We start from the raw sequence: 15,727 nt of genomic DNA, 5'->3' as shown, positions 1-15,727 counted from the left end.
TTTTTGTTTTTCCCAGATGGCACCTGGACTCCAAAGTTGAGTGGAAAACCATTCCAACATCACAATGTTCAATTTTATTGCATATCCAATCTTTTCAAAAAACACCATGATACTGACTCCAAACACCCCAAAAATCTGTCAAGGGCAAAAATTCTCTCTCGCTCTCTCTCTCTCTCTCCCCCCCTCTCCCGTTCTCATTTGAAAGAGCACAATTGTCTCGTCACTCATTAAGCTATGAAAAAGTAATAACAAAAAAAAAAGCTTGAGGAATTCAGTGGAAGGGGAAATTGTGCATTCCTCCTATTAGCATGGTCTGGAATTGTATTAAGCCACCTTAAAGCAAACCTGTCCTGTGTCCTCATTACGCACAGGTCTGAGTGAACATGGCAGTGATTTAACTCGTATTGGCTTTTTTTCTTTTTTTTAGGCAAAGTTTCTTATCTATCTCTTTTTGATTTTTTTGTTGTTGTCAAAAAGTAGATCAGTGAAGTGTTGAGGTTTGAAATGAGGATCACAACTTTGTTTTATTTCCCTTGTCTTTCCAGAATGTTTTTAAGTTGAGAGCTAGAAGAACCTCCAGATCATGTCATTTTAAATCCAGCTTTATCCCAGTGGAGAACAAAGTGAGAGAATTAAGCTTCAACAGGGAGTCCTCAAGCCACTTCTGGCCCTTCTGTATATTTAGTCCCGTGATACTTTTACAGTTTCTTTTTTTCAGTGTAGTCCACAAATCTTTGTTTGCACAAAAATTAAACTTTGCATATATAGAATAATGTCTAAAGTAAAAAAAACAAACAAAAGTAAACTAACCAAGCACACGCTGTTTATGATGAATGCTCGTTTTTGAAACGAAGAAAAAACACAAAAAACAACCCTTTTAACCATTCTTACACCCTTTTGTCTGGCGACAGTGTAGAATAATTAAATGAAGATTAACTCATCGGTTCATAATCCACCCCGCCCTCTTTTTTATTCATTTTTTTTCCTCCTTGAATTTAGTTTCCCCTGGTTTCTGTTGCCCGTGGTTGGGACCGGTGATGTGATTTGGTCGGGTAGGGAGTACCTCCACTTGAGCCCGGTTGCAGTCCGGATGTTTCTCTTTTAACAGAGGTGCTCATTCCGTGCTTGGAAATGCAGTTACTACTCTGTGAATGACATGTTGTATAAATCAATGTTTGAAAATAATGATATTGAAACTTTTTAAGTTAAAAATGAAAAAAAAAGATTTTGGTTGTCTGCCATGGGTGGGTTATCTCTTAGAATCGCATGCTGTAGAATTGCTTAAAAAGGTGCATATGGAATTAAGTCCTTTGATGTTTTTCTTTAAGAAAATAACCTGTTGAATATATCAATACAATGGTATTTATATTTTTCTTTTTTCTTTTTTTTCTTTTTGGCTACTCGGTGCATACATGATTCAACTAAAATGTCAAAGCTATGCACATGAGAAGCAAACCCTGCAACATGAAAGGTTACTTGGTCCATACTTGGGAGGGATTCCACAAATTAAGAAGTAACGTAAAATGTTCAAATTGTATACACATGCATACTTGCATTCATTCACCTAAACATACACAATCTCAAATGGAACAAATGAATTGTCATTCCTTCTGTAGCAAACGAAAATTCCACTTACAAAGAAACATTTTATAACAGGTTTTTTTCTGTCCTTTAATAAAAAATGAAGAAAAAAAATCTTGCAGCATCTGAATGGCAGAATTTTCTGTTGTTCCCTTCTCCTTGTAAACAGAGGCGCTCTTTCTTTAGCAGTAGTGACATTTTTCCATTCTGTTTTTTCTCTGCGACATTCTGTACAAAAAATGTGCTGTAATTGTGCGTTAGGCCTGGAGTTGGCAAAAAATAAAATGAAATAAAAACTATAAAAAATTAATTAAATTCCCTTTCCTTTTCTCTTCATCAAATAACTTTAGAGCTCTGCACCCCCACTCTTCCCTTTTCACCTTTTGTATTTAATTTTAAAGTCAGTCAGTGTACAACCGAAAGCTGGATGCAAGATAGAAACTATATTAAAATGTACTGTTATTTAAGATGTAATAAAAAGCAGTTTGAGATGACCTGTGTTCAGTGTGATTCACTTAAAGAGGTTACCACTGAAGCTAGAATGTTGCAGACTGTTTGGTTTCCCTGTAATTATGTTCAAGTCAAATAAACAATTTCTTATCCACTGTTGAATCAGCCTGGCGTCGCTCTACAGTTATTTTCTCACAGTTGCATGCAGATTGCAATTAGTTCATCAGCATGGACCTAAAGCTCTATGTGCGGTTATTGTGAAGATGGATATTCAAACTGCCATCTAAGGCCATCTACTTGCGACCTGGGGTCGATCAGCCAACCCTCTGGTTTGGAGATGACCGCGCTCACCAATATCAATAAGGTAATTTTAACCAACGCAGTACTTACTAATCAAACATTTTGATTAAATTTACTTTGAAGAACTTTAAAGGGGTTGTGAAGCAGTCTAAATATAATACTGATGGCTGGTTCTGCATAAATCGACACATAATTAACGTTTCTTATAGCAGCCTTAAAGACAAGGAAATGGTTTTTTTAGAAGCCGTGTCTGTTTACTGTACGCTCCTTTATTTACGCAGTAGTACGTTAAACGATTAATTCAAAAGTCCTGTGTTGCATTGCTCCGTACATTTTACAACTATGAGCCAGGCGGTGGCGCTATCACACTGCGGTGAATGGGTGAAGTCCCTGGTCAGATAGTCAGAAGCCCGGGGGGGCGGGTGTCTCAGGGGCGACTCGATTTGTGCCACAAGCAGTCCGATTGCATCGTCATCCAGATGGAGCGAAACTGTGAACAGTTGTCCAATTGTCAGTTTGTGATTGTTTGACATATAGAGAGATATATGGCGCGGACTAAATTTGCTACAGGGTTAGTTATGTGCGCATAAATAGATGAAAGCTTTATTTGTGATTTATTATACAATGTGATAATTATCGTTAGAACACGTGGGCGGTACAACAAACAACATCGTGAATTCAAGGGCTCAAGCTCACAAGGGTAACGCCCGTAAAATGATGTTTCCTAGTCATAATGTAATTACATAGTTAATCATTTCCTTCTGATTCAATCAGTGAATTATATATTCTCGTCACCACGGCCTGTTTGGAGAAGTATGGGCAACATGACGTCGATGGGAAGAGAGGCTGTGATTGGTCGGTTCGTATCCGGAAGCGATGAGCTGACTGTTGACGGGTCTGTTGCAACGTAAGATGGTGTAACCGTGTCATTTAACATTAGTTTAATTATGGCGAGGCTTTGATCCAACAGCAGTTTGCTGGCCTCCACGTGTGTGTCGTCCCCTGTAAAGCTGTGGGTGAAAGGTACTGTTTCCAACTGAGAGGATGATGTTACACTTTTCGCTGAGCATGCCCAACTATTAGCTAGCTCGCTAACTAGCTTAGCAAGTTAGATTAGTCCGCTCACTGTGAGCCCTGCCATCTGGACTAGTCACCTTTCATCCTCTTAACAGTCATGTAATGCTGTGCTTGAGGGCTTGTAGCTAACATTGATGAAATACTGGACATTTGGGAAATGTATAGCAGGGTGTCGTTAACCGTTAGCTAAAGTGGCTCCTTGCCTTATGTAGCCGTGTCATAATTATACACCCAAGTTAAGTTAACGTTAGCGGTTATGTAACTTTAGCTAAATGACAGCTCAGTCAGGTAACGTTATTTATCAAGCTAGCTATCAAACGGTCCCCTCGTATGATGTAACTCGTAAAAACCTTAAGTACTTGGGTGACTTTTTCAACTCTGCTATTCTCCTGCAAAACCCACTTTATTTCGAGGTGATACCGACTCAAATTGAACTGACCGGAAGTTGACTGACTCGAGCTTCACTAACAATGGCCGTGCCTCGTCAGTTTACTCGCAGCCCGGCTGTTTGAGATGGACTGTGGAGAGGAGGTCCGAGTGGAAGCTGCCCCGTACTGCTGCTCCACCTGTGATGGAGGGGAGGTCTCCGGACGCAGCCTGGCTCGTCGCAGCAGAAAGACCCGAAGCCTGAGCAGCTCCTCGGCCGGCAGCTCCTCTGACTACAGGTGGGTGTGGACCCGGGGCCCTCGCGCTTTATTCATGTGATCACATTTTGACTTTGTAATGTGGCGTGGGTTGTCTTAGTTTGTCTAATGCTGTCTGCATTACAGTAATGTTATGATTTTGATTGTTTGACTGTTATAATATTTACAGAATGTGATGCATACTGTATGTAATATGATACATAGCTTTAACCACTGGAGTGCTGCCGGAATGAGTCGTTAACACACATGTTTTTGGCATTTTTGCCGTTCTGGTTCCCTCTTCTCCAAGTCCATGTGTTTAGTTTTTTTTTTTTTTTTTTGGCTGAAATACTGTATCTGGTTAATACCTGCTTAAAAGATGGGGACATTTTATTCTACAATGTCGGTAATTCCTTCTGGAATTTTTGAAGCTTTTTTTTGTGTCTTAACAAAAGCAGTTTCTAACCAGTGAATAAATGTTCCTACTAAACGCCATCCAGCTGACTAGTTCCCCTGTACAGCCTCGTTGTTTATACTTGCTCTCATGCAGCTATGGTGCAGCTTGTTTGTAGCAGATGTTTTCTTCTGCCAATTATAGTAACCCACGCCTCATGCATGTGGAATCAGCCGTCGTCCTGCTGTCCCCTGTTGTGTCCCACAGGCCTCGTCTGACCTAAGCTTTAAATAACCGCGCCTGGATTTGAGCAATTTATGTTTTGGTGTTGTTGTTTATGGACTTTGTATTCAAAGGCTGCTTAAACTGCTCAACCTGAAACGGGTGTCGCAGGGCGGATGCACAATATTTCAGCACATTGCCACAACGCAGTAACCCGACTGACTCACTGCTCTGGGATATCTATAAACACAGGCTGTGGTTCTAAACAGGGAGACAAATAATTCTGAAGAGGGGACAAGCATTTGTGTTTCACTGCCTCAGACACGCTAATTCTTTGTTTGCTGTGGATGTTCCCAGGGGGTTTTGGTTTTTGAAATTTTGGCCAATAGTGAGGTGGTTTCTAACAAGGAAGGGGGGAAAAGGCTTCAGGCCAAGTCCCTACAGTACAAATCTGGACTTTCCCAGGTAATGAAATGTCACTGAGCGTCTAAGATGACGTAATGCGGCTTTGTTGAGTTCATCCTAATCGGGTATAGACCCTTCTTGTTTTATCAAACTTTGCAGAAGGTCGTTGTGAGGGACTTGGGTAAACAAAAAGCTGTTTAGGTTTTGTAATAGGAAGGTGATAGAATTACTTGGACATGTTACGGTCAGTGACTCATAAATACCAAAGAATAAGGAAGTGGGTTGGAACGTGGCTGAAACGTGCATAGGATAAAACGAGTGACATCACAGGGTTCTCTCTCTACTCCGATGTCTTTGATAGTCACCAAAAAGAGAAACCTGAAACATTGAGTTTATTGGTGATAGGTGTAGACAGAAGTATGTTGACATTCAGTTATATTACAAGCCCACATGACTTCCTTTTTGTAGCTGTATTTACACAATTTTTTACTCAACATTGTTTTATCGTTGATCAAAAAGATACTTGTTAGGTTAATCAGTAATTAAGTTGCAGATCCGGGTTGTAGTAGACGGGCCTTCTGGGGAAAATGTAATGCCGATCTAAATATCAATTGAGACATGCATTTTTTCACCTCACGTTTTTTTCCCCCCTTTTGAGTTTTTAATCAATATTCGCCTCAAGTCTTAAAGGAAACAAAGGAAACGCATGTGAATGCTTTTACACTTTAAAGCTGCATTAAAAACATTTGATTTACTATTTGGCATTTTTTTTAACCTGGTACTTGACATTTAAGCAAAGTGATCAGCTCAAATTATGGTGACTTTGTAATGTTTGCAAAGGGCCTTGTCTTATATTTCAAAACAGTTGGGCTTACTGATAACGTGTAAGTAGAGCAGTTAGGATTGATAAGTGATTCAGCTTCTGTTTCCTTAACCCTTATGTCTACCTTTTTTGTCCTCCTCTCCTTTAGGAGGCCTCAGTCGCTGCATGGACCGAGCCCTGTGACCAAATTCGGCCCAAAGGCATGCATGCTTCAGAATCCACACACAGTAATGTAAGTCTGACTGAATGGTTTCTCATCTCAAGGAGTGCTTGAACCTGTTTTGCCTCTGTGGGACAGCTTTGCACGGTAGTGTCAGTCGACGCTGTGTTGCACAAAAAGCTGATATATTGAACCTTTCTTTCAACCATTTTAACTGGAGTGGTTAACTTTGAGATGAGGCTTGAACTAAACTTCCCCATAATGCATTAAAAAAAAACACCTGTTGTTAAAAATGGAAAACATGCTATACACGGCAAGACAGAGCCAGCGCAGCTGATGCTGTGGAAAAACAAACCATACCTGTAAATCTTCTCGTGTAAATGAATGGAGTTTTAAAGAAATACTAGAAGTGTTAAGCATCTGACCCGTTCCTGGTCGCTCCTCTGGTGGTTTCTTTACCGCTGAAAATAAATTGACTGGCTTCCCCTCATTGAGCGTTGACTTTACCAATAAGTAACTTTTTAACGCTACCTGACGTCACCGTGGCAGCCGTGACAGGCCGCCGCCTGCAAGCTAGACCCCAGCTAACTACTTTAGCAACACAGTGTGTTTAGCTTAGTCAATATTGGTCAAATCATTAAAGAAATTGACATCAAACACGCTCTCCATGTTTACTTTTGTCTTAAAGTGGATGCAAATATGTACTTGTTATTTAAAAATAAATGACACTAGTCTTACTTGTTCTCTAATGAGAGTTAATTATAAAAGCCATTCTCCCTTTAAGTGATAAATACAGCACACAGGTCCATACGGTACCGTATAGTTCTAAACGTGATCTTCTGAGAAGCTTATACAAACCCAGTGGTGCACTTACATTTCTTAACATCCTCTGATGCAGTCTCCTCCGATGTAGCGGAAACACAAACGTGTTACGCCATATGTCAAAGTTGCATACTTGTTTTTTAAATATTTGAACCAAGTCTGTGCTTTATGGCAGTACAAGTTTTGTTTGTTATTTATAAATTCAGCAGCATGGACTTCCTAACTTTGGTCTGTGGATTCAACAGGTGTTTGGCAGGTTTGTAGCTTGCACCTGTGAAACAAATCCGTAGATTTCCACCAATCGCATGCGGAACCTTGCCGTTTCAAGCCTTGTTGGAAGCGGCTGAACCGATCATGAGAGACGGAGGAGACGAATCCTAAAGAATTGTCATTGTCTCTTTACAAACATGCACCTGTCAAACGCAGTCTGCCTCACGTTTGAGTTGACGAGCCGCATTGTGGCTCTACGTGTTTTTTTTGTTTTGTTTTTACTGTTCAGTTAAACAGTGACCACAGGGTTAGCGGGGTGGAGCAAGATGATAATGATCCTAAACGTTCAAACAAGGCAAACCTGGGGCTGATTTGGGAGTCTAATTGTTTACCATAGCATGTGTCAATAATAATGTGTCAAACCGCCCTTAAATCTACTTAAGGAGTCAGTGGGCAGAGGTGGGACGGACTGACATCGGTTTCACCGGCGCGTGTTTGTTTTGGGGCAGCAGTCATCAAAGGTTTACTTTGTTCAAAGCTGCTCGACGGGTTTAAAGTAGCAAAACCAGTCTTTTCTTGGGGGGGGGGGGGGTTCACACCACACTTCTTTGTAAACAACAGATTGGCCGAAGATTCCCTCATCAGTTTCATAACCACATAGCCTATTGATGCATTTCACCCCACACATTCTACTGCCATCAATGGGTTGTAGAATACAAATTTAGTTTTTATTGGCTTCACAAGGAAGCTCCTAATCTGTTAATTTCTACCTATTGTTACTTAAAAGTTGACATTTTTTAATTAACTGGATGTATGCAAACTTGCATACAAGCGTATGTACCTCCATACTTGGGCACAGTGTTTACTTTATAGATAGCCTCTATTAACCTGTCATTTTAGATCATTTCAGTGATTAATTACTACTTAGAATAAAGGAAAGCATTATGTATTATTGGTTCATTGCCATCAAACTTGTTTCAGGAACGGCGTTATTGGGTTTCAGTAAATCACACCTGTCCTTTAAGGAAAGCCTTTCCCTGAAGTGGGCGTGTTCGACACAGCCGAGTGGGCTGAGCCCAGATAAAGCCAATTTTAAGACGAGCGAGAGCCTTAACGCTGCAGCAGAATGCACCGTGAAGGTTTAGTGTTAAGTCCTCACTGGGACAAATATAGCCACTGTTAGCCCATCCCGGAGCCCAACCACAGCGCATGGGGAACAAGCGAACTCACTCAGCTGCTCCAGCCGCTCGGCCGCGTGTAGCAATCGAGGAAGTTGTTAGAATGTAGAAGGAGCTGTTGTGTCAGCCGCGGGCCGCCGAGACAGAGTGCCGCTCTCCAGCTGAACGCACCCCGAAGCGCCATCCTTGTTACATGTGTACAGCCATGAAGTTCCACCAGTGCGTACTTCAGGACACTCCCGGGAACCAGAGCGAGAACGAAGTGTGGAAATGGTGAGATTATTTTTCCCAGTCTCTTTTGTTAACAGAGAGGACCTTTTTTGCAGATGATCAGAGACACTCCTAGTAGGAGTGTTGTGCTTCAGCAGAGGACCAGTTTTGGGCTGGAATCGATAGGGGAACATTTTCTGTTTGTCTTGAATGTCCAGGGTTGGGCTCATCCTTTCCCCGGAGGCTGATGATGTGATGCCATCGCTTAATTGTACCACGTCCAGGCGGTAACACATGAGAAGTGTCAATGTTTGCATTTTACCGCTGGCTGGTGCGGCGTGCCCCCGGGGACCAGGGGAGCCGGCCCTTCAATGACAACGGGGAAGGTCGGGGTGTGGATGCTTTGAGGTGAACAGAGGAGAAAACGTCCGTGAATAGATCACAGCCCTCAGCTCGACACCGCGTCAAATGAGATGCATTGCTTTGTCCTGCATTTGGAGAAGAGGCCTGCACAGCTTTCATGTTCCTGTATGTACCTGGACATGAACAGGGTTTGATCAAGCTACCTTCAATTCGGCAGGTATTTGTCTCAACCTGTTGTACTTAAAAAAAAACATGTATTTATAAACGTGTACAGTAAATCCCCATTACAAGGCACATCTAAGGGTATCAGCTGATTTTCACAATGAAACTAACAAGTCATGATTTTGACATTGCAAGTTGGCCCTCAAACTGTGTAGAAGAATTTCATGACCAGAGGCAACACGTGTTGGGCGGCACTAAAGCTGAATGCCATGTTTGTTTTCTCGTATAATATGACCGTTATTTTCTTTAGGATTCGTCTCCTCCTTCTCTCATGATCGGTTCAGCCGCTTCCAACAAGGCTTGAAACGGCAACGTTCCGCATCGATTGATGTAAATGTTGTTGTGTAATGCCGAAGATAAACCAGAGCTAATGGTTGTCAAGTAGCGCATTGATTGGGCGGTGTGGGCACATTTAGACTGTTTAAACCATGCATGCAGGAGCTAAAAAGTGAACTCTTTAACAGCCCGTTATGTATAACCGCTGTAACTAATGAGAGCTGTTATCTGGGATTTAGCGATCCTTTTTTAATCCTCAAAACTGATCGATTTCACAGTTCTGTTCATCCACATTTAGCATTGGGCCACCAGCTATTCCTGACTTGCTTGAGGGGTCTGTTCCAAGGCTGGGTGGGGGGTGTGCAGATGCCACAGTGTGCAGAGGCCTGTTAGCAGTCCTGGTTAGGATGAACCGCTTCTGGTAGTTCAGATTTCTCATTAACCCCAATCAGAGGTTCAATGCTCAGATCTTTAGTGGCGTAACTGGGGAAACCTCATCGAGCACCCGTTGACTCTGGCCTGCGTCTGTCTTTGCCTCCTGAGCTCATCCTGCTGCGTCTCTTGTGTTTTCAGGCACATTCAAGACCCCGCCAGCCAAAGGCTGACGTGGAACAAGCCACCAAAAAGTGTTCTTGTCATCAAGAAGATCCGTGATGCCAGCCTGCTTCTGCCTTTCAAAGAGCTCTGCGTATTCCTCACCGAGGTATGAGCACAAATTCACCGGCGCTAGCAGTGGAAAGGATGCACAGGCTTTTAGGGTGGGAAGTTCAATGGGACAGTTTGTGGGACGCTGTCCTTCTTTCTTGAAGTCAGTTGCTAATCTTGTCCCTGTGTGTTTTTTTGTAGATGAAAGACTTGATTGTATATGTGGAAAATAAAGTTCTGGAGGACCCAGCGATTTCCGACGATGAGAACTTTGGGACCATTACTAAGAAATTCTGCACTTTCAGAGATGGTATGAAAACTATCAGAGTCCACTTTGCTGTGACTGCATGCACATCATGTATACAGAAAATGTACATATACAGACAAGAAAACGTTCAGGAGCTCTGCCCAGATAAGTAAAAGGTTTATTTTCTATATTTCTCAGATCTTGATGACATCTCCAATCGCATAGACTTCATCATCTGCCTCGGTGGAGATGGAACTCTGCTGTACGCGTCTTCGCTTTTCCAGGTATCCAGCCAGCTGATCCTCCCACCACTTTAAAAACCGCCGCTGTATTTAGTTTTTCCTTCACTGGTATGACACCGCAGTTCCCTCCTTCCTTTTTTCATCTTTAGGAGAGCGTTCCACCAGTTATGGCCTTTCACCTGGGCTCCCTGGGATTCCTGACACCTTTCAAATTTGACACCTACCAGTCTCAAGTCACCCAAATTATTGACGGTGGGGACCTCTGTCTTTCTACAGCTGTTGGTGAACCATGTGTTTTCGTACACGAGAGACACTTCTCTTATTTGTACTGCTCATGTGTGTAGGCAATGCTGCCATCGTCCTGCGAAGCCGCTTGAAAGTCCGGGTGCTCAAAGAGAACTGCGACAAGAAGGCCAGAGTTGACGAAAACTGCATCGTTCTGACTAATGGGGACATTGAAAGCAGCCGGAAAGCTGTCGAGTATCAGGTATGCACCATGTTGCCGTGGCAACTGCCAATTGGATCTCAGTGCGCCCTGGAAACACGACAATCCAGCAAAGCCATGTGGTTTCAACAATATGACTGGCCTCACTTTTGGGCGGGTTAAATACATGTTGTGAGAGAAGCACAATGTAAACGCAGTCATCGGCTCCATAACAAGGAACGTAGTTCTGACTGCAGTTATGAGGTTAATCTCCCTTCTCGGTGTGTCTGTTTACCGACTCATTACATCATGTGTCAGAGGTTACGCCAGGTGATTTTGACGTCACGACAGATCGTGTGCCTGCAGGAGTCCGTGACCAACTGGGTAACATGCGGCTGTGTGTCTCAGGTACTGAACGAGGTGGTGGTGGACAGAGGACCCTCCTCGTATCTCTCCAACGTCGACCTCTTCCTGGACGGACACCTCATCACCACCGTGCAGGGAGACGGTGAGTGTTCAGCGGGAAGTAGTCGGCTTTTAGTTCCAGAAGAATGGGTCTTAGGGCCTTGAAATCGGTACACATGCAACGCCTGCAATCCGTCTGTGTGAGAGCGTGCACGGTGCATAATGTAGAGGAGTGTTGTGTGAGGCTGACTGGGGAATCTCACTGTGAGCAGAACCGGTCTGACCGCCCAAACAGGACGCTCAAGAAGCATCAGGTAGAGAGGCGGACGGCTGCTGGGTCTACGCACAGCATGGCTCACAAACGTTATCGGTCACACGCCCTTTGGAGGAAGTAAAAAAAAATAAAAAAAATAAGGCGTTCATCTGTTTTGCGCTGAATGTCTTTTCAAGATAAAGATAATTAAGTGCAACCTGTCTAAAACAAAACAAGTTCGGCAAGCGTTTTACAAGCATTCTTTTCCAAACAACGACAATGTGCAACCTGTGCAAAACAAAACGAGGGCATTTCCCAATCTGTCGGAATGTTGTCCGTATAAATGAAGGCTTGAACAATTATTACTAGAAGTAGCGGAGTATACTATCATTTCTAAAAAAGGCAAAATACCAAAGTCAAAAGTGTGTTTACCGAGTGGTGCGACTCACATGTGATATTGTCTCTGTGTCCCCTCAGGTGTGATCGTATCCACACCCACGGGTAGTACAGCGTATGCGGTGGCAGCAGGAGCTTCCATGATCCACCCCAACGTGCCGGCCATCATGATAACCCCCATCTGTCCACACTCGCTCTCCTTCAGACCCATCGTGGTGCCTGCAGGGGTGGAGCTCAAGGTATTTACACCAACCGTTTGAGTCTGTTGAGGACCCGCTTTGTTTTGCGCTGGTTTTACTAAATGTGGTGCTATGACATGCATCACTGGAAAGTGTACCTACAATTCAATTGTGCACGCAAGTGACATGTGGATAAAGAGTTTGAATAATTGTCCTGAGAGTCAGGCAGCTTATGTAGGATGGTTAGGGTGAATAAAACTGACTTGTGAATTCATTCCAGTAAAAGGTTTGTGGTTCATCAAAGAGTACGTATTTTTCGATTGAGGACGATAAAATAACCCCTGTTCTTTCTGTTGATATTTATTTTAGATAATGCTGTCTCGCGATGCCAGAAACACAGCCTGGGTGTCATTCGATGGAAGAAAGAGACAAGAGATCTGCCACGGAGACAGGTGAGTCCACCCAAGCACCCGGAGCGCTGACTAAGTGGAGCTAAACAAAGCCCAGAGAGGCCTGAGTAGAGGAGACCTGACCCTTTCATGGAACCGCACCGGCCTGCTTAACGGGCGCTCACCAAGTGGCAGATCTGGGTCTCTATGGGTATCTTCTCCTAGAGATCGCCTTTCTGATTCTAGAAATAAGCTGCCATTGTTTTTGAGACCCTGAAGCATACTTTGAGAACGGTCCGGTGTTGCTTCAGGAGGAAGTTGCGTCGCGGCATGTCGACACCTCCTCAAAAATTTCTTTGATTGCAGGTTCCTGGACTTCTCCTTTTGTTCCGGTCGCAGCAACTGTGACTCAAAATCGGATCTTTTCTAATCTTTTCTTCTTCTTTTTTTTCTTCCTGTACCAGCATTACCATCACTACTTCCTGCTTCCCTGTTCCCTCCATCTGCTTCCGGGACCCGGTCAATGATTGGTTCGAGAGCCTGGCCCAGTGTTTGCACTGGAATGTGAGGAAGAAGCAGAACCACATTAGCTCGGAGGACGAGGAGTTCTGAGGCTCCAGTCTCACGCACCCTTTAGGCTTTGTTTCTTTTTGTGGGCAGGTTTAACCAAACTCCATTCACCATCATTTGGCCTAATAACGTTGGCAATTAAAGTTTTCAAAGCGTGATCATTCAGTTAGTTATATCATTTGTATTTCAAAATGCCTTCTCAACAAGAATTTTATTTTACTATTTTCCCCCCAGTGACACATTTATTCTTTCCTAATGCAGTCTTTAAAACAGCTACTAGGTTATGTCCATTAACTTGAGTAGAGCTCTGAGCTCGTCAAAGACAAAAGTCTCTGAGTCGGACGCCGAGCTGCAGAAGGCGACCCAACTAACATGCTGCTGAGTGCTCTCGTACGTTTTGATTATTACGCCCCATCAAAGTGCAAAGCCCGTGCTGCTAGCCATATTTACATAAGGCCACACAGAACCAAAGTTTATTTAGTCTATTGTGCAAGAGACTGGGGACAATTTCATTTTTAAATAAGTAGAAAATTTTCATTACCAACATTTGAAAAGGGGCATTTTCAGATTCAAATATAAATCCTAGAATTTCATAAAATGATTTGTTTTTAATTAATATAAAATAATTGACTATATTGGACATATAAAGTTTTTAATGAGTCTGTAGAATACCCCAGAAGATATAATGACACCTAATGTGTAAAGATGTGACTATTAGAATGGAGTTTGGCGCCACGGTTTTGGTGTTTTCCTCCTGCATGCCTTGCAAAGCAGTTTGAAGGGTTGGTGGTTCGATCAGTAATCAGGAGGAATGCGAGGCTTGGGAGGAACGTGGACTAAAGCGCTGAAGGTGGTTTTTGGCACCTTTTTTTTTTTTTAGTCTGACACATCTAGGGACACTGCAGGAACACATCTAGTACGTTATTAACAAGTTAATTCCTACAGCGGAGGTTAAGGGTTTTTTTTTTTTTTTTTGTCTAAAGCATGTGTTCAATCAAAATGTTCATGAAATCAGGGAGGGGGAAAAAAAAAAAGTAAAATTCCATATGAATGACAAATGGTGGTGTTACACATATTTAGTTGCATCTGGGGGGGTGAGTTACAAGATATCTACTTGGCTTTAGTGACCCAAATGTACAGACTGTGCCTTACACACGCGTATCATTAATTTTATAGATATGTCATTTTTCAAGGTTTACATCACGCACGACACCAGGTTGGCTTTTGGGGTTATTTAGTATGCGATGCGTAACCCGTTTTGCAGACACGTATTCCTTGCGTTGGCTCGTATGTGACGCAGGACGATTCATTCCAGGTCCCATTTCTTCAGTGTTTTTAACGTCTGTTTTATGAAAAGCCATTCAAGCCATAGCTGAACTCTGTAGGTTTTATAGACCAATGTCTGGGCTGCGGGGGATTTAAAGTGTTGTTGTTTTTTAGACTTTGTTCTCTGCCACTGTGTAGTTTTTTTTTTTTTCTGAAAACGTGTGGCCTATCGTACATATCTGTTCACATGTTTTTTCTAGTTGTTAATAATACATGTGTGTGTGTGTGTATATACACACTATAAATTGGCTTAACTAAATGTGTCTGATGGAAAACATGAAGTTTCACCTGTAACTAAAGTGGACCAACTGAGTTGTGAAAGGCAATCATTCCTTTAACTCGGCATATATGTATATATTGTATGGGACACTTGAATGAAGATGTATTTTGTAAAGTCAGTATGTTAATCTGTTTACAATGTATCATTGCTTAAAATAAATCTATTCGATACTTTTTTTACATTAATAAGCTGTATAATTAATTTTTGTCAGTCCAGCAAAAATTTTAGAAGCACTTCTACATTCTAAATGCTTTCCAGGAAAACTTGAAATCAGATTGTTTTTTGTTTTTTTTAAGTTCTTCAACCTATGAGTCAAGAGATGATGGGAAAGGATATAGTTTGTTTCAAGTGTTGATCTGAACAAAAATAACAGGTTTTACTTGTATTTTCTACGAGGAATTGTCAACTCTTCTCTCAAAGTGCTTTCCACTTTTGTAACACTTTTGTAAATGTGTCTAATCCCGCACTTTAATAAACAAAACATTAGGGAGTTTGTATCCTCCTGTATGATCATTGTGCTTCGCTCCAAAGGTTCGTCAGGCAACATGCACTAGAAGGAGAAACGATGTTACCTGGATGTAACTCTCTCTGCAAGTAAGCGAAACCAAAGGGAATCTGGACCCATGTGGGAGTCAGCTTTCCAAATTATGTCTTAGTGACTAGCCAGCAATGGCTAATTAGAAAGCATGGCATGTTTGGAAATAAACAATTACTTTTCCTGGTCAGCCTGTTGGACTCTTGATCTTAGATTTCTTGAAATACCTCAGGCTGACAAGACCTAGTTTTGTGAATAGTTCTTTTGCATCCTTGATTGTCTGCTCCAAAGAGCTGCCTTGGAGGGCAGAAACGCTTTGGCCAGTCCAGTATTTGTTAATGATTCCTCATTCTATTTTGTGTGATTGTTTGACCGAACCAGTTGTTCCTGAACATGCAGGTGTTATGTGGACATTAAGGAATACTCTGATGGTTGTACATGCCACTAATCCCACCAAGTGGACCTCTCCTAATACCAGCAAACACCAATTGAGCCTCACTGAGATCAGATTACAAGTTGT

The 15,727-nt window shown here is 42.3% G+C and overlaps 2 protein-coding genes across 7 annotated transcripts in view; both read left to right on the top strand.

Annotated features, from left to right (window-relative positions):
* LOC119221890 (guanine nucleotide-binding protein G(I)/G(S)/G(T) subunit beta-1) overlaps window positions 1–2,196 on the top strand; it is a 30,089-nt gene extending 27,893 nt beyond the window's left edge. For all 4 annotated transcript variants that reach the window (XM_037478054.2, XM_037478053.2, XM_062563548.1 and 1 more), the window contains exon 11: window positions 17–2,196. The gene's annotated coding sequence lies outside the window, so the exon portion shown is untranslated. The remainder of the gene's footprint in view (window positions 1–16) is intronic.
* Window positions 2,197–3,094: 898 nt separating this feature from the next.
* nadka (NAD kinase a) lies at window positions 3,095–15,412 on the top strand. Of its 3 annotated transcripts, none has more exons than XM_037478418.2 (12): window positions 3,095–3,238; window positions 3,897–4,073; window positions 6,024–6,107; window positions 9,890–10,019; window positions 10,163–10,271; window positions 10,407–10,492; window positions 10,600–10,702; window positions 10,795–10,937; window positions 11,283–11,382; window positions 12,010–12,167; window positions 12,477–12,559; window positions 12,961–15,412. In XM_037478418.2, the coding sequence occupies exons 1-12, from the start codon at window positions 3,147–3,149 to the stop codon at window positions 13,106–13,108; spliced, it is 1,413 nt and encodes a 470-aa protein (XP_037334315.2). In that variant the 5' UTR covers window positions 3,095–3,146; the 3' UTR covers window positions 13,109–15,412. The 3 variants fall into 3 exon arrangements, with proteins under 3 accessions (XP_037334315.2, XP_062419513.1, XP_037334316.2); XM_062563529.1 differs by having other exon boundaries at window positions 3,192–3,354; XM_037478419.2 differs by lacking the exons at window positions 3,095–3,238; window positions 3,897–4,073; window positions 6,024–6,107 and adding an exon at window positions 7,840–8,518.
* The last annotated feature ends 315 nt before the right edge of the window (window positions 15,413–15,727 follow it).

Source organism: Pungitius pungitius, chromosome 1 (assembly GCF_949316345.1).
Source record: "Pungitius pungitius chromosome 1, fPunPun2.1, whole genome shotgun sequence".
Lineage (NCBI taxonomy): Eukaryota > Metazoa > Chordata > Actinopteri > Perciformes > Gasterosteidae > Pungitius > Pungitius pungitius.
The sequence above is the reverse complement of the archived record's forward strand: the minus strand, read 5'-3'. Positions and strand labels throughout refer to the sequence as shown.

What these genes read in the sequence shown, in the direction of transcription:
- nadka (XM_037478418.2), top strand. Translation starts at nt 3,147, where the DNA reads ATGGGCAACATGACGTCGATGGGAAGAGAGGCTGTGATTGGTCGGTTC. An exon ending in ATTCTGCACTTTCAGAGATG is followed by an intron (nt 10,272 to 10,406) that starts GTATGAAAACTA and finishes TATATTTCTCAG; the next exon opens with ATCTTGATGACATCTCCAAT. An exon ending in ACGCGTCTTCGCTTTTCCAG is followed by an intron (nt 10,493 to 10,599) that starts GTATCCAGCCAG and finishes TTTCATCTTTAG; the next exon opens with GAGAGCGTTCCACCAGTTAT.